Raw genomic sequence first — 22,294 nt, 5'->3', positions numbered from 1 at the left:
GTCATCTTACATTATCCGTAGTGGCTTCTTGTTTGTTCAAGCGCTCTCACAGTTTGACTTGGTAGCGTCACCTGCTGCTTTGGCAAACTCGTGAGACCTTTGTGAATGCATTAGCATGGCTGGAGAGCTCATTTGTCTTTTTCACACTGGTTATTGTGTATGACAATGAGTGGAAAGTAAGGACACACTTTAGTGTTACTGTAGCGGTTCAATGCCATTCAGTCTGATTGCAATCAGCATGGGTCCTTGTCCTCTGCATTGGCTTTACTGGACTATAATTGTCCAGCTTGTGTTTTTTTTTTTTTTTTTTGGGTCCCCGTGAGGTGGCCCTTGTTTGCTGCTTATTGCAGCACTGCCTGCTGTGTCCATGTTTCATCATTGGCTTTGCCTGGCGTCCTTTGTTGTGAGACTTCATCTCCCCCTGTTGCCAGACGGATTCCTTTGTAAAACAACAAAGTCCCCAGTAAATGCTGTCAAAACCTCCCTTTTCCCTAACATTCACTCACCACTTTAATCAAGTGCCGAGAATAAAAAAAAAAAAAAAGCCTGTTGTAACTTTGGGGACATGACAACAAGAGAATGGTCGGAAAAGTTTATAGATGAAGCTGTGTTGACAAAAACTTCACTAAACCATGACCTAAATGCCACAAACAAAAATCATGGCAAAAACAATATTATTACCGCACCACCGCAAAAAGCAGAAGGACACATCTTGACATAGCATAGACTTATCGAAAACAGGACCAAACCATTGAATAAGACAAACAAAAACAATGATAATATAATCATCGTCATTAAATAATTAAAACTGAGTGAGCAAAAGCCGGACCCCCAACCGTAACTAAAATAAACACAAAATAGGTCAACACTATATGACTTGGCATCATGACCCAAAAACATGACCACGAAACATGACCAAAAATCTCAAAGCATAATTAAGATAGGTGACCAAAATCAAGATTGAAAACGTGATCAAATCGAAAAATGGACCAAAAATAAATATACAACCCAAAAAAACGACCATAACCAAACGTGCCCCCAAAAAATATGATCAAAAAAATGTCAATAAACCCCCCAAAAAATTGACCAAAAACATGCCAATAAGTACATGACTAAAAATATTGACCTGTCACCCTTTCAAACAAGGATGGAGTCCATCTGCCTCTACATCTGAACTCCATTGCAAGCGCCACAATTACAAGAAGGTCCATCAACGGGAGCTTCTCAGCTAAAATGTCAACAATGTCCTGCGGCCTTTTTAGTCTCTTGGGGGAAATGAGCAGGAGCCCCTTATAAATCCACACGCTGTCATTTGGACAAAGATACTCCCATAAATCTTGCACTTATTAGTGCACTTCCTGTCAGCAACGTTCCAACACTTCCTGTCAGAGCAGCGGAGTAGGTCAGGAGTCGAGGTTCTGTTTTGCGTCAATGCGGCACTTCAACCTTTTGTTTCTTTTCTTGTTTTTTTTCCTTCACTTTCTCAGGACTAGCATCCCCTCGGTCCTCCGTTTGCCCCTCAGGCTCGACCCCCCTCTTTCATACTCGGCCTCCCAAATCAAATGAGCATGTGGACAAAACAGAGTAATAAAAGCTAATGGGTTGTTATATGAGATACACTGGCAGAAGCACTACTAGTCTCTCTGCTACTCACTTTAAGCTATGATTAAATGTTTGGACCACAGGGGCCGAGCTGAACTATTCTGATGAAATGTTTCCGCTCCACGCTCATGTATACTGTATGACATTGTTGTTTTATTTACCAAAACGATGAGTAGCTATCCTAAGGTTATTTTGTGTGTGATGATTACACTTGGGACCCATTTGAGTCCAGGTGCGTTCTTCTTCTCTTGAGAGTATTTGATGGATCTGCACCAGAATTTTGGAATAAGTGACACGTACAAAAAGCAACACACACTTCTTGAAAATGCTTTTCAAATGGAATTTCTAAGGTGATTTGTTTTGCCTGCTTTTAGAGGTGGCACCTCAGCTGCATTTGGAATGCGTGTGTGGAAATTTCTCCTCTGGTAGGAATTCACAGAGCCTCCATTGTTTGCTATCTGCTGTGTACACATGTTATCTGTTTGGCCTTTCCCCCTTTGACCTGGAGGAGTGTTGCTAAGGAATGACTGTTGAAAGCTCAGCCCCCCCCCCCCCGCCACCCCTCCCCCCCCATTTTCACTTAGCAACATGAGATTTGCTATTGAGCAGAACTACAAAAAAAAATATCATGAACCTATTTTGGTTCGAAGCGGCCATTTTAGTAGTTTTATCTATTAATCGTCGGAATTCTAATCATGTATACTAATGGGTGGCCTTAAATGGTTGAGATTTTTGTCATCGGGTGGCAAATTTGTAATAAATATATGTAATAATTCAGCTAATGTTCTGATTTCCAGTGTTTTATTGTAGTAGTTTACTTTAGTCATTTTTTCTGTCGTATTGCTGTAGCATAACTTTCCTTAGTGAGCGATCAATCAAATCCCATTTTATCAAAAATACAAAAGGGTCTTGGCTTGTTTTGTGGTGGAAAAAAAAAAATAAAAATCAAAAATATGAAGCAGTTTTGTTTTGGCCAGATTGCCACATAGTCATCTAAAGCAGATCTGGAGGCAGCCATAATGGTTTTTATTGATTTGTATTTTTTTTCTCCCCATGTATTGTTGGCTGTCTGCTTAGACGGCACACGCAATTGTTTCTCTGTGTGACTCGCGGCTTGTGGAGTTGAGTCCTAATGACTTGAACTCGAATTGACTTTACCAAATATTGCAGTTGTTTGCGGCTACACTAAATTGTTGCAGTCATGAGTTCTTACCCAAATTTTACACAGTGTTCCCAAGCGTGTTTGTGTTTTAGTGTTCGGGTGTTATATTCAAGTATAACTTCGGCGTCATCTTGTGTTGTGTCAAATTTAAAATTTATTTTCACTTCACAAGGACTTTAAAATACTGACGAACGTGCGGGCTCACTGCTAATAGAATTTTGTAAACACTGCGGATGTCCTGGCTGATCAGCCTACAATCCTAAATCAAAGATCAGAATTAAAAAAATATATTTTTTTGCAAGTGAGAAAAATGATTTTTAATTTTTTTTGTTTTCTTTCTTTCTTTGTCTGAGTGTGTTTTCATGGACGAGCCATCCACCCAAATCATTAACGGGTGGGGTGGGCGGTCATTTATCTGTCAAGAACGGATCAGACAAAATGTTTTCCGAGTGGGGAAGAAAAAACGGAATGAATAAGATAAAAGGATGGCCTGTTGCAAGGAGACGTCCATAACGGATGCGAATTGAGGCAAAATTGGCATCGTCAGGAAAAGGAACCTTTTACTGACAGCCTTTGTGATGTATCAAGTCTGTCAACACAAAGTGATGGGTATTACTCCTACAAAAATGTGCCCGTGTAGATTGTGAGTTCAGGTTTTGCTTCCTGGGAAACTTCTGAGGACCAGTAAAAGAACATTTTTGACTCCCTATGGCCACCATACAGTATTTTCCTCAATTAGTGGAATCCACAAATACTGTCACATTGAACTACATTTTGCTTGCTATTTTTTTATTTATTTATTATTGCTGGCATGATTTAATTTTTTTTTTTTTTAGTTCACTACTGTGGTGATCCTGAAAGGGGGATCCTTCCATTTGTGGTCCCTTCTCAAGGTTTCTCATTTTCCCCTGGTAGTTTTTTTTTTGAGTTTTTCCTTGCCCTTTTGGGAGCTTAAGATCAGGGGATGCTTTGAGAATAATTGTCAATTTTTGTCTATGTGAAGCCCTTTGAGACTGTTTGTGATTTAGGGCTATACAAATAAACTTGACTTGACTTGACTTGACTTGACTACTACCAGCAGTAGTTTTTCCACTGAATACACACAAAATATATATTTTTTTTATTTCTACCTTTACGCTAGTGCTCATGCAGTTCCACAATCAAGTAACAGTACTCTTATTTGAGTACAATACTTGGCTATTCTACAAACTTCTGTGAACCAATCTCATTAAATCGAATTTCCACTCTGGTCTTCCAGATTTCCGAATTTTGGTCGGCCTTGTTAAAAGGTTTGTGTGCAACTCGCAGCCGGCGCGAGTCAGGCAACTGTCCAAAGGTAATGAAAGCAGCCTCGTCTTCTTTGATGGCGCGGCGAGGGCATCAAACCGCCGTTAGATTTCTGACACATCTCGGCAGCTCGAGGCTTTATCTGTCTGCGCGCATACGCGAGCGTACACACGTGAACGACTCGGCCCGAGCGCCGTCAGCAGCGGGTCTCCAAGCGCAGATAAGAAAATCAACGGTCCGGATTGACGACAATGCCGTTGATTTGTTTTCCATTTTGTGTTTTTGCGTTTGCTGGTCTTTGATGTTGACGTCAAACAAGCTTCACAGACGTGGAGGCTGTAGCTCACTTCATTCTTTTTCCATCCTTTATTTTTTGGAATGTTCTCAAGTCCTTTTCCAGCAGCGGGGCGCCTCCCCAACACACTGGCATGATTTAGGTGCGGACCGCCTCACTTAAAGGGAGGACACCCCTGTCAGAATCTTAAAAGGGAGCGCCGAGACTATTGTTTTGAGTCACGTTACTGTAATGAAATCTCCATTTTTGAAACATTGTCATACAATCAAGTTGAAATCTTGCTTTGAAGCTTAATCGCCATTTGAAACTCTGCCATTGCGTGAAAATCCCAATACTGGTTTGAAACCCTAATTTGAAATCTCATTTGAAACACACACCAAGGCATGAAAAGCCTATCTTGAAACCTTAACCAGCAACTTTGAAAGCGTAATCCTGACTTGAACCCTGCTTTTGAAACCCAAACAACAGTTTGAAAGACGAACCCAGGCTTGAAACCTTAATTTGAAACTGTAAGGATGGAAGTATGCAAGGCTTCAAGAAGGAAGCACGGATCCTCACAATACTGCCAGCGATTGCAACTTTACTGCCAAATGCACTTTTCATGCCAGTCCGCATATGCTGCAGTAAATTACTTTTAGGACGCATGTTAAGAGGGCCAAAGATGGAGGCTGCAGTGGGGTCAAGAGGTCCTTTTTTTAATGGAGCGTGGCTCTTAGCCTTCCAGCTCTCCTTTTCTGTAAGCACCGTACGGCCTCACAATAGCCGCTGTCCATCTAATTGATGGCCTGTCCTAGTTACAACAAATCATTGGAACAAATCAGGTAGTAACAAGTATTTCAATTCCTAGAAATATATTTCAGACATTATTATTATTAAAAAAATTCTGTCTACCTTAAACGTGAACACCAATTAAGCTCCTTTTTATTCATCAGAAACAAACTGGACAAACAAACCATCTCAGATCACTTTCGTAGACAATGTTTTTTTAATTTTTTATTTGACAGGAAAAAAATAAAAGCCGCACTCCAATAAATGCCTTTCCCCAGTGGGGTGTGAATATTATCCTTTCATTCTTAAATAAATAAATAAATAAATAAATAAATAAATAAATAAAATGCACCCATCTGCAGTTGAGTACATTAATCATCTTTTCCAGTTCATCCCAACATTTTTTTTCTCTCTCTTCTGTTACTGCGTCTCCCCTCGTGAATGCCAATTCAGTTTTCCACCCACCATCCCTTTCCTAATTCCTGCCCCCCGTTTTCCCTCCCATGACTGGTCTCCACCCCTCAGTGTGTTTGTGTCATGTATACACATTTCCCATTGGCTTTGTCTCAGTAGTTTCATCTCATTAAGAACATGTGGGTGGTATGGATTTGTTTATTTCCTACAGAAGGAAGCAAGTTTAAACAGCCACACGGAGAAAAAACACAATGGACATGTTGTGAAGGCACGACCAAAATAAAAAATAAAAAACTGAAGCCAAATAGAGTTGTCGAATCCAATTCTGTTTTGTCGTTTCAGTTACACACTAAACCATGACTTTGGCCTACTGTTACACTCGAGTGTCTTTCCCCATCATTTTTATTCCCCTTAGATGAGACATGCGTTGCACATGAACCTTTTTCAAGGTACATCGGCTCCAAAATAAAATGGAGCACCCACACGAAGCAGTGGAAAAAGGCACTGCATGTTCTCCCTTTCAATGTGTACACGCAGGCATTCGGCATGTGTGTGAAAAGCGTACTCCAGATCGTCTTTAGGTGTTAAAAAAAAAAAAAAAAAAAAAGGGGGCAGATAAGCACATTTAATGCTCCACCGCGTTTTACTGTGGACGTTACATCTGAAACGTTTTCCTGTATTTATAGAGGCACGGTCGTTCCGCTATTCTCGCGGCAGGGGCGACGTAATTTAACAGGACGCTTAAAGCCCATCCGGCAGATGCCGCCATGCCGTGACTCACGATCGGGGGCTCGCAATTTAATAAGACTTAAAACGACAAAAGGAAATCGGTTATTGCAAAGCGCAAATGATCTCATACTGTTTATGGCCGTCCTCGAGAGATTCGCTGAAAATAAACTTCATGGCCGAGTCACCGAGTAAATTAGCACGGCGCGGTTTTAGTACAATAGTAGCAATAGCACGAGGGAGGCCATGAAGTAATACATCGACGGGGGTACATCGTCATGTAAAATGGCAAAGGGAACATTTATGGAAAATGAACGTTTTAAGAGATTGTATACGATTGGTTCTCTGGAGTGATTTCACACTCGGAGCTACAACGTTAGCACAAATTCGCTAATGGCCCAGTGGCAAATGTGTCCATGTTAGCTAGGGTGGCCTGCACCATATTTTCTTTTGTGGAGGGCTTAGTCATCGCCCCCTGAAAATAGGTGATTTCAACACAGGGCTTGTAAAGTGTGCTGTAATTCCTGATCAGCAAACTAAAGAGGAAAATAACCGGCTGCAGCAATAACGTTCCTGCGGCATATCGAACTAGCAACAAATGTTGGCTCTTTTTATCAACCTGCCGCTCCGCTCGCTTCCGGTCTTCAGTCTCTCTTCAAATAAATGAAGGGGACAATTATCAACTGCCCCCCCCCCCCCCCCCCCCCCAGTTAAAGATGCCGTTAAACTCGTGGTCCTAATAGGCAGTAAAGTCTAATTAGAAGCAGCATATCCTGGAGAGAGTATCAAGTGGAAATGTACATATTTAGCCAGGTAATATTGCTCAGTTGGGGATTGCTGTGATTCTCCCGAGCTCCGATCGCCAGCAGCATTTTTTTTTTTTTTTTTTTTTTACAGCCCTGATGTAAAAGGTCGCTCGCTCTTATTCCGTCAGGAAGACCGCCGCCGGTGGAGACCAACTCAAGCACTTCCTGAGTGAGCCAGTAACGATTAGACCCCTAGAAAATGGTGTTAATGGACTGAATATAAGACGCATGATGGATTGTTCTCCTCCTGTACATTTTCATGATGCCTATGTGTTTTTGTGTCTTTTAAGTCTGATTTAATGGTAAAGTAATATATAATATACAGTACCAGGAAAAAGTTTCAAATTCAAAGCACATTAAGAGATCAAGAAATTCAAGCTATTAAGTCTGGATCATGCACAGAAAGTCTGAACTGAAAGTCATTCCAGGTCATAAAGCTTCATCCACATCATAAAGCAAGGTGCCGACTTTAAAGCATCTAGATTATAACACATTTTCTTTTGATTAGCTGTGGACAATTTCTTAGAAAGGAGTGAATAAAAAAAAAAAAACCTGAAATGCTCTTTTGACTATTTTTTTTTAGTCATCACAAGAAAGCAGTGAAATTGCACAAGGCAGACACTGAAAGTTGTTAAAGGGCCTCCCACTGGCAGCCGCTGTCCATTTCATACTAAACATCTTGCAGCCTTGTGATCACAAATTTGTGGACATTTTTACTTGAAGCAGAGCATACAAGATTATGAGTCATCTTTCTAGTTATTACCTTACAAGAAAAGTGACAAAAATTTATTGCAGCGGGACCAGGTCGTAGCCACAAAACATTGACTTGCTATTTTGGCTAACATGACAGCTGCTGTCGCGCTTATCCAAAATATTTAAACCGTGTAATCACAAACTTCTACCTCCGACTAAATTGTAATACCTTAACCTAAGTCCGAACTCTCTTAAGAGTCTGTCTCAGCTCCTCACATGCTTCTGAAGGAGTCATAAGTCAGACTTCTCACGCCATTGCCATTAACGGCTACTTGGACGACAGACATTTTGACTGACACGTTTTCGTAGTAATATTTCGATAATTTAATATTAATATATATAATATTTCGGTTCAGGAAGTAGAATGAACTACGGTGGCTCGGCACGCTGCAACTTTTCTAGGCCAAGGCCAGATTGATGATGTTCAAACAGCAGCAGAAAGAGCTGCTGGGGATTGGAGCAAGAGCACGGGGGCGACAGCTGATACGACCTCTGACCTCGCACCTCTTTTAGAATGTCAACACACGCGTCCTTGCAAAGCCCCTCAGGGTCTCACAAGCGCGCACGTAAAGAAGTGGTGGGTGTGTTGCTCGTCTGCGTCTCTGCCACTCAGTGTCTGAACGCAGAGCGATCCGGCGGCACTGGTTTTGTGGCAATTCGGAATTTGAATCGCAGTTGCGCTACGTCGCAAATTACGATCGATCAAATTTCATAGAAGCTTTTAGAGGCGAGGAAAGAATGCCTTGACAGCAGCCTTTAATGTGCAGCGGGGTCGTGCTAAGTAGTCGCAAAGAGTTACTTTCATGTGGAGGGCGATTGATGAGGCGACGGATGGAAGGCATCAGCGCACAAGTTTGCTCGTCTTATCTTCAAAAAGACAGCTTCCCCTGTTTTCTCTCCAAATCAATAGCTGAGGTTTATTCACTCATAACCTTAATTGGCTCGCGTCAATGGATTTTAACAACGCCGAAAACAACACATTTGAAATTTAGTCAGCGTGTTGTATTACAACAAAATGCTGACTTTATAATAAGGAATATATTTAATGGAAATTCTTGATTAATATTTAAATCACTTAAACATATTTTTATAATATTTAAAAATCTCATGATTTACATATTTTATGATTAAATTCAATTATTATTATAAATTTCAAATATTGACACAAAGGCACTGCTAAATCTCAACGGAGGTTATAAAATAAGCCTCTGCTTTTCACACCTGTGTATTTTTATTTCCTTGAAATCTGATGACCCAACTAATCAACCAACCATTTTTTGCAGTAGACCTCCACCGAATTTTTGGGTTTTAAATTTGCTTCTTAATCAGACGTTGTGATTGTGCCAATGTGGCTGTAGCCACCACCAAAGCTGTTTCCTAATGATTTAATTGCAGCAATATTGGTCACCACTGGGTTGGCGGTGCTAATTAAATGTGACTTGAGCTTCCAGGAGTGTGTGTGAGGTAATAATGAGCTAATCAAAACGCACTCGGGTTGATTGCCGCAGAATTAACACCTAGGAAGAGGGACTGGAATTAATTGCTTATCTGCTGGCGGCTCACGAAACACATCTGCGTCTGTCGGGGCGCTCGTCGTTTCCGTCGCTTTATCCCGTCGCGTTATTGTTGCTTTTTCTCGGGATTCAGCCTCGAGGCCTCAGCGCGTCGTTCTTAAACTTTCAATTCTCCCAGCGGCGTCGACGGTTGTCCATTTGCGGGATTCGTCGGTACCCCACTTTGGATTGAAGTGTCATTTGCTAAGACGTAGGAGGATTTCTCCGGGGAAATTTGGCAAGGCGCCACCCGCCTCGACGTGTAACGTGGCAACGCCTCCTCTGCTAGCAAGCAGTCTCGGTTTTGCGGCAGGGTGCAACGCAACCACATGACGAATGGCTGCCGACCCATAACTGTTATTATTTGGATTTGAATGTTATCCAACATGTGTCCTCTGCGTTTGTGTGTTTTAAAGATTCCATTTAGACCGCCGATATCAAACTCAAGGCCCGGGGGCCCAGATACGGCCCTCCACTCCATTTTATGTGGCCCTTGAAGACAAATTGTCCGCTGACTTCACGTGTCAATTCTAAAATGACAAATTGTCTTGACTTGAAGAAATACCAGCAGTTTTTATTACCATCCAACTTTTTAAAATCCATCCATCAGAGACAGTTTTTACTCGGCTCTGATTTCAAAATGAGTTATTCACCGGTTTGTTGTGGAGCCCATACTGTAAATAACATAAGGCGTTGACAGTCATAATGGCCCTCTGAAGAAAACTATGAATACGATGCGGCCCGCGACAAAAATGAGTTTGACACCCCTGATTTAGACGGTAAGCCAAATCTGTTAAAGTTTCACATGTACAGGTCCAAAAACGTGGATGTCAAATAGTCCAAACTCGAGCCAAAATGAGATACGGGTTTCAGATTCATCGGCCAGCTATCGACAACACATCAGGCTTAGAATTTGTTTAGCTCATTGGTAGAATAAATTAAAATCTTAAATCAAGGCACTGCTGTCTAGTGTTGTAGAATTTCAAAGTGACCTCCTTTCTTCTGACTTTGCATGTTCCTTATCATATCTTCTTTCCACTGGACATGGGAGCTTTCTTAAAACCATAATAGTATGCTACATTAACGCTGCAGTTTATCTACATGGCTGCACACTATTACTGGACTACCATTAAGAAAGGAAAAAGCCTCCGGCTCAATCCTCCGGAGAATGTTTGGGGAATTACATTCAACGGGATACTTGATTTGATTTGCAGCGCAACAAAGGCTTGGAAATTGCCTCTTGTCCTGATGCTGCCAGTGGATATCTAGAATTGAATCAGTCTCTAATAGAACAAAAAGAGAGGATCAAGGCAGCGACGTGTGCATTCCCACGCGGACGGCAAACAATTTGGTTAAACTCCCATTATAATGCTTACACTGTGTTCCGTTAGGGTGATAAAAGCAAATCAGAGCAAAAGTGTCATGGCCGCATATCAGATGACAATTTAGGTTTTGTCTAAACATATTCAAGCCAACTGCTTTCATTCTTATAACATTATGAACCACTCCGCAAGAGTTAGTACTAGTTTCACACCCATTAAGCAGAGCACGGTTTTGCCAAAAATACTCCTACTCATTGTAAACCACTCAACGTAGCTTCGATGAATCGGCCATTTTGTAGCTTGTCCTGTTATGTAAACAAATGCAATTAGCGGGACATTATTTTGATGTGAAATGTGCACTCCTTCCTTTTGAGGTTGCGTGCTGCAAGGGATTTTTCAATCCAATTTATCGCTGCCGTGATGTGTTGTTCTCACTGCTAAATCCTCCCGTGCGTGTGTGTGTGTGTCAGTATATGTACACGAGTGTGTGTTTTAAGTGTGTGTGTGTGCCCCTCAGGAAACAATTCAATTAGATGACTCTTGTCCATGTCTGTCTGTCTGACTGTCTGTCAAACGAGCAGCTGCCAAAGCACTCAAATCCATCAAATGATTAATACCGTGTGATTTTCATTCATTGGTTTGCTAGAGGTGAGGAGCTAAACAACCGGCTCTTCCGTCTCGTTTTTCAAGTAAATCCCCCTTTCAACGGCTACATGGACCACCTGGGCTGCTAATCCACTCATGTGTCGACTGGATGCGAGAATGGAAAGTTGTAGATGTGATTATTTGTCCCTGTCTTCTCTCTGATTAAAGTCAGGAACTCGGGGTTGTTACCTAAGCTCGCCCTGCGAGGACACAGAAACCTGGTTGCTTCTGTCTTACTACACGTTAGCTTAAAACTTAGCGTACCAATTGTTAGCATCGTAGTATTGTCTTACGTTTTGAAATGGTAGCCATTATGTATGCTAGCAAGTTAGCATTTTAAGTTAGCAATCTTCATATCCATTTACTCCCACACTGAATTTTGCATACTAGCGGTTAGCCTTGTTAGCATTTGTCAGCATTGAGTGCAAGACATTGCCAGGAAAATTTGACTGAAGGTTTTATATTCGCACCCACATAATGAAACCAATATTTTTGCGCCAATGTGAACTAAGCGAATTACAAGTGTCGCATCCAAACAGCAAACTCCCCCGTTGGCACTGAACGCTCATGAGGCCTGAGTGCTGATCCATATCCAAGCGTTCCATATGTTTCCCATGTAACTTATTGCTTTTCCCATTCCCAATAAAGTGGCAGCATAAAAAGGCTTTTACGGGTCCCGCCGGCTCGCCGCGACTTGAGGTGGCGGCGTGAGGAGCTCGAGGGGGGGCTGCCGCGATGACAAATGGTAGCCAGTGCATATTTTACTACGGCCATTTACAACGCACGATGCTCAGGCCAGGCTGCAACAAAATGACTGGGCCGAAATATCATTGAGAGTGGAGCTCATGCAAAATATGTACTAATCTGGCAGCTCCTTGTTCTTTGGAGTGTGCCCCCTCCTTCAAAAAAAAAAAAAAAAAAAAAGCCAAAGAACAAAAATGACTTACTGTTTGCCCTTTTTATCCACTCTCATGTTGGATTACTGCTTTTCATTATGATTTTTAGTTGTTGATGGGATGCTCAAGTTGCTAGCATACCAAATGTTAGCATCCAGTCTCATTAAAGTTTTCATAGTATCTCACGACAGTAATCCATATGGATCTGCTATTTGCACTCAAGTCTCAACCTTGTCAGTTATGCTACTCAAGGTGCTTTATTGCTACACTCTAACAATTAACATTTTAGCATTTTATCAACTCCCATGAACTTTTTTTCGCCCCCAATATTGATTTTAACTTAAGGGCATGATGTATAATTCCCATGCATATTCCTCCCAGTCTTCCCGTTGCTACAACTACGCAACAGGTCTTGAGGAGAACCGCTTCCCTGGAGGTGTCTAGTTGCAGTGCTGCATTTCATTAAATGGTCCCTCATGCTGTTTAAATTAACCTTGTACAGCATCATATGTGATAAATGTTGCCCACTCAGCATCCATTCCACCCTGGCCAATCTGGAAGGGGCATCCCTCCATCTGTGATCCTTTTTTTTGTGGTTTCTTCATTCCTTCTCTGAGATTTTCCTTGACTGAATTGTGAGTCTAGACGAGGCCGGTTTTGCTGATTTTTGTCAGATGTGGGTCTGTGAACCTCTTTAAGACTTTTTTTTTAATTATTGATAAACTTGACATTTCTCCAAAATAATCTGCATCTTTCTGACTGTACAATTTAAAATAAACCAGTGTTTGAGAAATGTATTTATGACATTAGACATTAGATAAAACACTAATTAGACATTAGAAAAGAGTGCAAATAATTAGGCTGTACAGTGTTTACAGGTTGAGAAGGTGTCAGTTTATCATACCGATGCAACTGTGTCCCGGTGCTGGCCGAGAGGGGGCAGTCGTGAGTTGGCCTGCAAGCACTTTACACTGCACGCGTGCTGCACGCGCCTCAAATATACGAACAACAGGAAGAAAAAAACATAAACAGCATATTAAAGTACAGTTCATGCTGTATAGTGAGTATTTTAAAAGTTGCAATCGGATATTTTTTTGGAAAGGCGCACCTAGAATGATAATCAGACGTGTTAATTGGTACTTGGGTTCAATTTGAATGTGATGTAATATTTAAGAATGGTTCATCTCAAGTGTTACATGCAGAGAATTGCATGCGGAGGGCGGAGGCATCGCTCTCTCTCTCCTTCTCTCACTCGCTCACATTCTCTCTCTCTGGCCGTGAGTGTGCGTGGATCCGCCAGCAGCAAGCAAGGCAGCAGCCGCGCTCAGTACGGCCGCGCGCAGACACGCGTGAAGGGAAGGGACATTCCCCCCCACCCGCTTCAAAACACCTTTTCGGGACTCCAGGATTAGAAGCTGCACGTCTATTGAGTTGATCTGTTTTGCACGGGGAGAACTGTGATTATTTTATTTTTCCAAATTGATTTCATTTTGTGTTTTTTTTCTTTTCCCCCGTGGACTGACAGAGGAGTTTTTCTCGTGGACATGGGGAGAAGTGGACCAGAAGGACGCGGGCGGTGGATGTGCGCCACGCCGGGCGTCCGCCTCCTCTTCCTCCTGGGGTTCGTTCACGCGGGACTCGGCCAAGGTAAGCGCGGTGGTCGGAAACGCGCCTGTGCGCTCGACTTGGAGCGTTTTTTTTTTCTATGGAAGATGTGTTAATATGCAAAAAAATATATATCATAAACTGGCACCTCTTTGCACGTAAATGACACCCACGTTAAAGCATCATTATTGCAAGAAACAACAAAAAAAATTGTTAAAACCTCTAAACTTGCACTGTAGTAAATGGAAGTAGGTGACTTCCTCTATCTATCTTCAGAATTCCCCACAGCAAGTGGGGAAGTCACCCACTTTAGAAGAATGAACCTTTTTGCAAGCAGTCATTCCACACACCCTGTTGTTCATGTATCGACATTCACCATTCTTAGTCGGTTGCATTGATCCACTTAAGGAAAAGAAATATCTCCTTTTCTGCCAGTAAAAATTGGTAGCAACTGTAATTTAGGTGTAAGTTGGGTGATTTCAAGAGTTAACTGCTGAGCCTGTTTGAATTCCATTGCTGACCAAAACAGCAGCATATATATATACCCATCTGGCATTATTTTAAGGAAGGTGTGTGTCTGTGTGTGTGATTGTGGGGGGGGGGGGGGGGGGGCAGTTCCAATCACAAAAACACCTCAACACATTTTGCTGCTAGGAAAAAAGATGTCCCAGAAGACATTCCAGTGCAATTATCTAATTTAGATCCTATTGTTCACACGTACATTCACGATATTGGGGTGCGTCATCCACTTCAGGAAAATAAATGCTTAACTCAGTTTCCATGTCAGAATAATAATAATAATAATAAAAAAACAGCAATTGTAATTAGGACACTTCATAGACTCGTGGTTAAAGAGCTAAACAGAGTCCTTTCGAACTCAGTTGCTGACCAAAACAGCAGCACCTATCAACCGACCTCAGAGCCGAGTCGAAGTGTGAAAGGATTCCTGTACAATTGACTTACGTTGAGCAAGCAATGGCGCTTTCTTGAAACGATGGCGCTTCATAGATCACCCACTTAAATAAATGCCTCCCTCAAATAGATGCCCCCCCTCCCAAACAGAAAAGAAAAGGCAGTAAGTGTGATTTGAGTTGGTAGACACGATTGTTCACACCAGAACAATAAACAGAAAATTGCTGAACTCCAAAAGAACAGCAGCTGCCAAAGCAAGGAGTCAATTTAAGCTCCACTTTTGCTAGACATCAGCTGCGATATACCAGAAAATGTTGAATATTATTCTCAGTAAAGAGTAACTTGCCCATCGCCACTGATACCTCCCCAATTTTGCACTTAAGTCAATAAATACCGTCACAGATGGATTTTTGCCTTTCCTGTACAATTTCTTTAAATAGCAAGTTAAATAACAATAATTTTATGTTATTTTAAAAAAAAAAGTACAGATATAAAGACAATGAAAGGCGTCCCTTGAATAGAAGCCCAGTCTTTCTAATTAAATGATTGTATTCATGTGAACTGTTTTGCTAATCAAAACAGCAGCACATACCATAAATGGATGAAAGAGCAGACGGACCCCTTGTACAGTACCATTTCTTTATACTTCTGTAACTTTATTTCTTTTATTGTAATTTATCCATCGTTTCCGCCAGCAATCATGTTTTGGCACTCTATTAAATCAACTTTTTGAAGTTGAGATTTCAAAAGAGGATACAAGTTGAATGGAACGTCGGGATGAGTGTGAAAAGTCTCATTGTTTTACCCGCGAGCTGAATGGTCGCAGACACGTTCCGCCATTCAGCTGCTGGAGAGGAGGGCAGGGAGGGGAGGGGAGGGGGGGAGTCCGGCGCTGGATGGAACATTGGAGGTTCTGTTTCTTCCCGTACCATTCCTTAGCTTCTGGTTACATGACATTCATATTTCCATCGACACACACACACTATACGCGCGCGCACACACACACTTGAGATTAGCCTTGTTTAAAATGGCGTCGTGAACTATTGGCTTTTGGCGTTCAACTTGTGTATGCGTGTGTGTATGTGTGAACCTGTGTAAAGATGCTCCGTGTGTGTACGTGTGTGTCTTTTGTGCGTATGTGTGAGAAAACATGTTTTCTGTGTGGGATTTTTAAAAAATTTTTTGGTGTGTGTGTCAACTTGGCTTTGTGGCCCGGATCACATGTCGTTTCTTTCTTTCTGCGTGTGTGCGCGCGCTTGGCATGACGATATTGCCAGAGCCGCCGTCTCCTGCTGTCGCCCATTATGCGGCGATCCCGTCCCATGGTGCACCGCTGCAGCCTTTCAGGGTTCACAGCTTGGGCTCGGGAAGGAATATCGCCAAAACCCGAAGGAGGCCGATCGGATTGGTCGCTCCGAAGAGGCCCACGGTCCGATTGGACGAGCCGGACTGGTTCTGCTGTATGAATGCTGAATGACAAGCATTCATAGCCATGCCTCCGGTTATGTTTCATTGTGAACGAACGATGTGACGGTCATATGACGACACTTTTTGCAGCGGTGGGCGCAGGTGAAGGCGCGAAAAGGTGACGGAGAAGCACATTTGATACGTTGTGATGAATTAAATAGTCATGCTGTCCTCCATTTATTTATTTGCTGGGAATTCCTCTTTTTCTAAAGGAATTTTAATTTCTGACTTTTAGTACGAGAGCCAGATGGAGGGAGAGGTTGCACGGGTGAGGAAGGGGGAGATCTCTCTTGGTGGTTTGTAGGCGCTTTGATCACTCCACTTGGACCCGACAACTACGATAAGCTGACACAATGCTGCAGTGTCTACGCCTATATGTCTATGAGTGTGGACGCTGGTACTTACGGTGTGAAAGGAAGTCTTTGACTGCGTCTGGCCTTGTTTTGTGAAGACCGAGCGAGCGAGCGAGCCTCCCGCCGCTCGCTCGCATTGGCACATTTGCCTCACCTCTTCTTCATCATCTTCGTCATCTTCAGCCACGCTTAAGCATTCAAAGCGAGAACCTTTAAGCTCTTGGCCGTGATCAGACAAGGTTTTTTTTTTTTTTTCTTCCCGCCTACTGTCTCCTCTTTGCGCTTGCGGAAAAGCATTTTTACTGACCTTTCTTAGCCCCCCCCCCTCCCTCCCTCCCTCCCTCCTCCTTGCCCGCGGCCTTGTGTTCTCTCCCATTCACTCATTACATTTTATGATGGACTGTGAAAAATGGCCTCCCACACGCCGATGCTTTTTTTTTTTTTTAAATTATAGTTATTTATTCTTCTTCTTTTTCAACTTGTGCATCAGACTACGGTTCTCCTTGCTTCAAGAAGCTACAAGTGGTTGAGACATTTTCCCGGTGGCACTTTAATCAGAATTGTCCGAAATGGATGATATTTATAAAAGGGACTTCAAAATTCAACCAAGACTAAGTGAGAAACATTTTATTCATCTTTTTTGCCAAATTTATAAAAATGTATCAAACTCGAGGACAGGGGGCCACATCTGGCCCCTCTGCAATATTCTTGTGGTCCATGGAAGCAAATCATTTACATCAACTTTCATGTTTCTTGCGAAAACATGTTGCAACATTTCAAATGATCATTTGCGTAGATATCGTCTGAATATTGACAGTGATTTTTTAACGAATTGATTTTTACATGAACTTGAACAACACTCAAACAAGCTAGTCCTTGACTTCTGATTTAAAAAAAAGTTATTCTTGAGTTGATAATATGATGAGGCAATAAAACATTTGTCCTGCCCATTTTATTAGGAATGCAAGTGGATCGATCGACTGAAAAGTCTAAATTTGGAAACGTTTCTCTATTTCCTGATCTAAATAGCATCCATAAAACCCATTTTGGGGATGATCATCTAACAAATGAATTAGCTTTTACTGTCGTCAAGTACAGTATATTAATCATCACCATCCTTTCAACCACTTTAAAGCTGAAATCTTAAAATAAAAAGTGTCACTCGTGTCCCTCCAATGACACTGACTCAATTTAGGTAATATTAATGACCACCCGAATTCCATTCAGCATTTGTTTAAGCTGGTAGAAATCACTGGACTCAAATTACACCTAGCAAATCTAATTCGGTGCGCCATAAAGAGCTACGAGCTTCAAAGCAAAAATGCCGTGTTGAACTTCTTTGCTGTAATTTCCTCCTCAATTCTTGTTAAAAAAAAAAAAGTGTTGAAAGCAAGCTCAACATGAATCTAATTACAATCAATTAAGCGGAAAGCTTTGAAAGCGTACCACGCATGTATACGTATGCACGATGCATGCTATTTTGTTCACGTAAGCGTGTGTGTTTACGACAGATGTTGCAACAAGGTAGAAGAAGAAGAAGATGCTTGGTTTGTCCTCCTTCCCGCTATCAGTCGTAATTCCTTCTCGGGTTTCATGTACGGATCTGGAATTATGAATTTTTCATGGCCCGTGAAACCCGAGGCCTCATTTGGGGCTCTCGTTTCAAGCCTTTTCGTCTTTTACCCGCACTGTGTGTGTGTCTGTGTTTGTGTGTGTTGGTGAGAACAGTTTTAGGGAATGCAACTTCCCATTCCATGTTCGCATGTTTTGGTTGGTGGGAAAAAAAATCAGCAAAGCCACCACAAGTAATTTAGGTGGGAATGCACTCGTATTTTTGTTTACCGTGTATACCTTAAACTAGATCAAGAATGTCATTTTGCTTCTTTTTCAGCGTTTGCATTTTAATTTTGTATTTCAGCTTCTTCAAATTGGCACCCTTTGAAATGATCTGAAAATTCAGAACCGCAAAAATGGTCCAAAACCCGGGCTTAAAAACACACAAGACTGACATGTTTTTTCATTGTGTAGGGTCCATGGTCTCCTCCTGGAGATTTTTATCTTCTAACTACCAAATTGGAAGTATATACTGCTTTAGACGAACGGCCGACACTTAATTACAATACTTTTGAGTTTTTTGTTATTGCTTGTAGGCGGCAAAGTTTGTCTTTGATTATTCTGTCTTCGGCAACTGTCTGCCTCCCACTCTTGCGTCTCTGCCATTGCATTTGCTCGCTTTAATTAGCGTGGAGACCAAACAGTGGACATATTGTGCTCCTGACGGGGGTCCCACAAGCAGAAGGGCGTGTGTGTGTGTGTGTGTCTTTGTGTGCGTGTGTGTGTGTTGCATGAAACTAATCAGTCAATTGTGGGGTGCAGGGGTGTGTATGTTTTGCACATGCGAACACACTGATGAGTCAAATGAGGATGGTTAGGAGAAGTGGAAGCAATAGACTGGTAAATAAATAGTGTCAACACACACACGGACACACACACACTGCCTGCCAGCTGCTCTGCATTGAAAGCTCACCTCGTATATATCTCTTTGTTTCATCTCTCTCCTTCACGGTCTATCCTTCTTTTTACTCGATACCGTAAAATCTCTAATAAATAGACCGGGCGTTTTTATTTGCCTCCAAAATGAGAGGCAGATTCTCGCTTTACGAGAGGTGACACTTTCCCCGATGGGTGTGGGAGGGGGGGGGGAGCGGCGTTGGTGGTGTGACAAAACAATGCCCTAATCTTAATCCCAACCTGCCCTGTCCTTTTTCTGACTCATGTCATCATCCTTAGACACCAGGCCTGTCAAAGGAGCAATCTGCTTCAGTTTTTTTTTTTTTTTTTAACCTTTGTTTGTATTTCTGTACTCTGCAAACAAACACAGTGCAGCTCTGCCTCTGTGGGAGATTGGCTCACTTGCATGAAAATGGGGTGGTTTCAGAAAGACTCATTTTTGTCATGTTATATTGAGTCGGAACTGTTCCGGAGAGTTTGAAAATACCTCCAAATCGGCATTTACTGCAGGCAGTACATCGGAATTGGACGTTCTTCGCCGCGGTGCGAATACGTCAGTTCGGTGTGGGGCCGAGCACTTCTTACTGACATGGCAGATGGCTGCTGGCTTTTTTTTTTTCTGTTTTGTTTTGGCTGAGCTGTGTGTTTGTGTCACAGCACGAGAGTTTTTATTTGTGCCATCATGAATATGTAATCAAGCAGCCCATTGATAAATGAAGGCGTGACGTGATGGGGATTGAAGTAGGGTCCCTGAACGGCTGGGACCCGCTTCCAAGGGAGAAAAAAAAAAAAAAGTGTCAAGACTTGCCCCTCGCATGTGGTAGATTGGATGCGCTGTGCAAGTCCCTTCTGGTTGCGACATCGGAGAAAGGAATTGAGAGTTTGTTTTTTTTTCCCCGCAGAGCAGGTCATCCAGTGGTCCATCTAAAGGAGTATGCAAAAAAATCTGAAACCATAATTACTATAATCACCACTTTTACGTCAGAGGAGCTTACGTCTGCACAAAGAAGGGTGTGTGTCTGTGTGTGCGTTGATAAAATATTGTCATAAAGGTTGTCAAGAAAATGACACTTTGATATATCATGTCACAGTATTTTTTTTTATCGGATTTTCTACGAATTGTTAGTTTGAGGTTGGAATTTAAATTGGTAGCAAGGTTTGAATGTAGCCTTACTTGACTAATCCCCCTCGACGTACGTGTACAATTTGCGATCAGCACACTACATTCAAAGAGAAAAAGCCACTTTGATTAGCCATTCAGCTGTGACGACTCCCGCAGCGGCGCAGGCCTCCCTTTCCATTCAATCCTCTCAGCTCCCTGTGTCCCTTCCACTTCTGAAAGGCAGCGTTGACTTGAGTATTATGTTTAATATTATAATTTTTTGGGGGTGGGGGGGGAATGAGTGATTACAAATCAGAGGTTGTTCAACTTAAGTGCTTAAGCATATGATATTAATACACTTCAAAATGCTAATATGTGTTTCAAGAGTAAACAGTTCATATCACCCGAGTGCTTCAAGAGCCTATGGTAGCGAGTGTTGAGCTCGTGATAATCAAACAAATGAAATAAAAGCCAACGACCTCAAAAATTCCGTCACGTTATCAGCGTACTTTCAGGTTACAATTTTCAAAGCAAGCGGCGCGTAAACACACAGTGATGAATTCTGACGCCATTCGCCACCATTCTTCTTCCTCGCCATTTGGATTCCTCAAATCTATTTCCTGTCTGCGCGTGAGGCGCTGTGATTAATTAGGAGGCCTGCAGCCGCCTCCGAGCTGGCTTCCCGTCCCGCCCGTCTTCGCTCTCACTGATCACCTTCTTCTCCTTGAGAACAAAAGATTTCCTTAAAGAGGATTTTTTTTTGTTTTCTTTTTAAAAGCACGAAGAGATCCTCACCTCTCAGCCTCCACAGTGCTCCTCTGGGGGGGGAGCAGTTGAAAAATGTGCGCATGGATAATTCTGGCCAAATCACAATGCCATACACGCACAAAAAGTGCCTCCTCAGCAATGTGCTGCCCATATTCATTAGCGACTTTAGAATGCTGTTGAAATGAATCAAAGCAAAGTGCTTACATGTGGTCTTGTCACCCGCTGAGCAAAATATACTGCTCCCTGAGTAGCTGCGTGGACCGATGGGAGCTAATACTCTACACCGTGTATCTTGTACAAAATGTGTCTTTGCTCCAAGCTAGATAAAGCTCACTGTGTTCTTAAGTGTACCACCACTTTGTACCGCAACATGCTGGACAGCACTGAGCTCTGCTGGAAGATGCTAATGTCCGTTATCTGTCTATGGTGTTTTTCATCATATGTTAGCGTTAAGCTAGCAGTCCGTTACAGACAAACTGTCAATACCTATGGTGTTTTTCATCATATGTTAGCATTAAGATAGCAGTCTGTTATCTGTCTATGGTGTTTTTCATCATATGTTAGCATTAAGCTAGCAGTCCGTTATATACCTATGGTGTTTTTCATCATATGCTAGCATTAAGCTAGCAGTCCGTTATCTGTCTATGGTGTTTTTCATCATATGTTAACATTAAGATAGCAGTCTGTTATCTGTCCATAGTTTTTCATCATATCTTAGCATTAAGCTAGCAGGCCTTTATACGATAGTTTTCCATTTCTTAGAAGCGACATGCGGGGAGTTGTTTTTTTTTAATAGTCTCTCTTTATCACGATTTTATGATAACTGATACTTTGACAAAAGAAATGAACACAACTAGAAATAATCCGCTCCAAAATAAAAAATTGGTCATACGTGTACATGCATACATGTAATATGTGTGGTTGAATTGAAACAGTTGCTCATGACAGTTATTACCGATAATCACCACTGTGCAGAATCGAAGTAAAGAGCGTTGAAGAGTCAGGTGACGGCACATGGCGCGTACAGTTAATCAATGTCGCACAGTGTATATATTTTCACGCACCGTACATCTCGACTTAATGATGCAGTTCGCCCGCGTGATGGATTGAACACGTGTGCAATGGGAACTTGATCAATGGCGGCTCCCTGCAGAGAGGTCGCTTTCATATGAAGGGAAATGAGAAGAGACGCAGCGTGAATAACATCAATACGGCGGAGTCGGTTGTGTCTGTGCCGGCCAAATGCAAACGTTGTTCTCCCTCAACTTGGTTATTGCAATTTTAATAAAGAAAACACCAGGGATGGCTGCCACTGAAAGAATGAAATTCAGCAATATTATTTCATAT

The 22,294-nt window shown here is 42.1% G+C and overlaps 1 protein-coding gene across 4 annotated transcripts in view; it reads left to right on the top strand.

Annotated features, from left to right (window-relative positions):
• Nucleotides 1–22,294, top strand: part of LOC125994407 (netrin receptor UNC5C) — a 143,840-nt gene that overhangs the window by 20,608 nt on the left and 100,938 nt on the right. For 3 of the 4 annotated variants that reach the window (XM_068650296.1, XM_049763745.2, XM_068650297.1), the window contains exon 1: nt 13,495–13,876. In XM_068650296.1, the coding sequence (XP_068506397.1) occupies nt 13,774–13,876 (103 nt within the window). In that variant the 5' untranslated portion in view covers nt 13,495–13,773. Of the gene's footprint in view, nt 1–13,494; nt 13,877–22,294 lie in introns of those variants that run through there. The other variant, XM_049763742.2, reaches the window with a different exon arrangement.

Source organism: Syngnathus scovelli, chromosome 3 (genome assembly GCF_024217435.2).
Source record: "Syngnathus scovelli strain Florida chromosome 3, RoL_Ssco_1.2, whole genome shotgun sequence".
NCBI lineage: Eukaryota > Metazoa > Chordata > Actinopteri > Syngnathiformes > Syngnathidae > Syngnathus > Syngnathus scovelli.
This window is presented reverse-complemented; position numbering and strand designations above follow the sequence as displayed.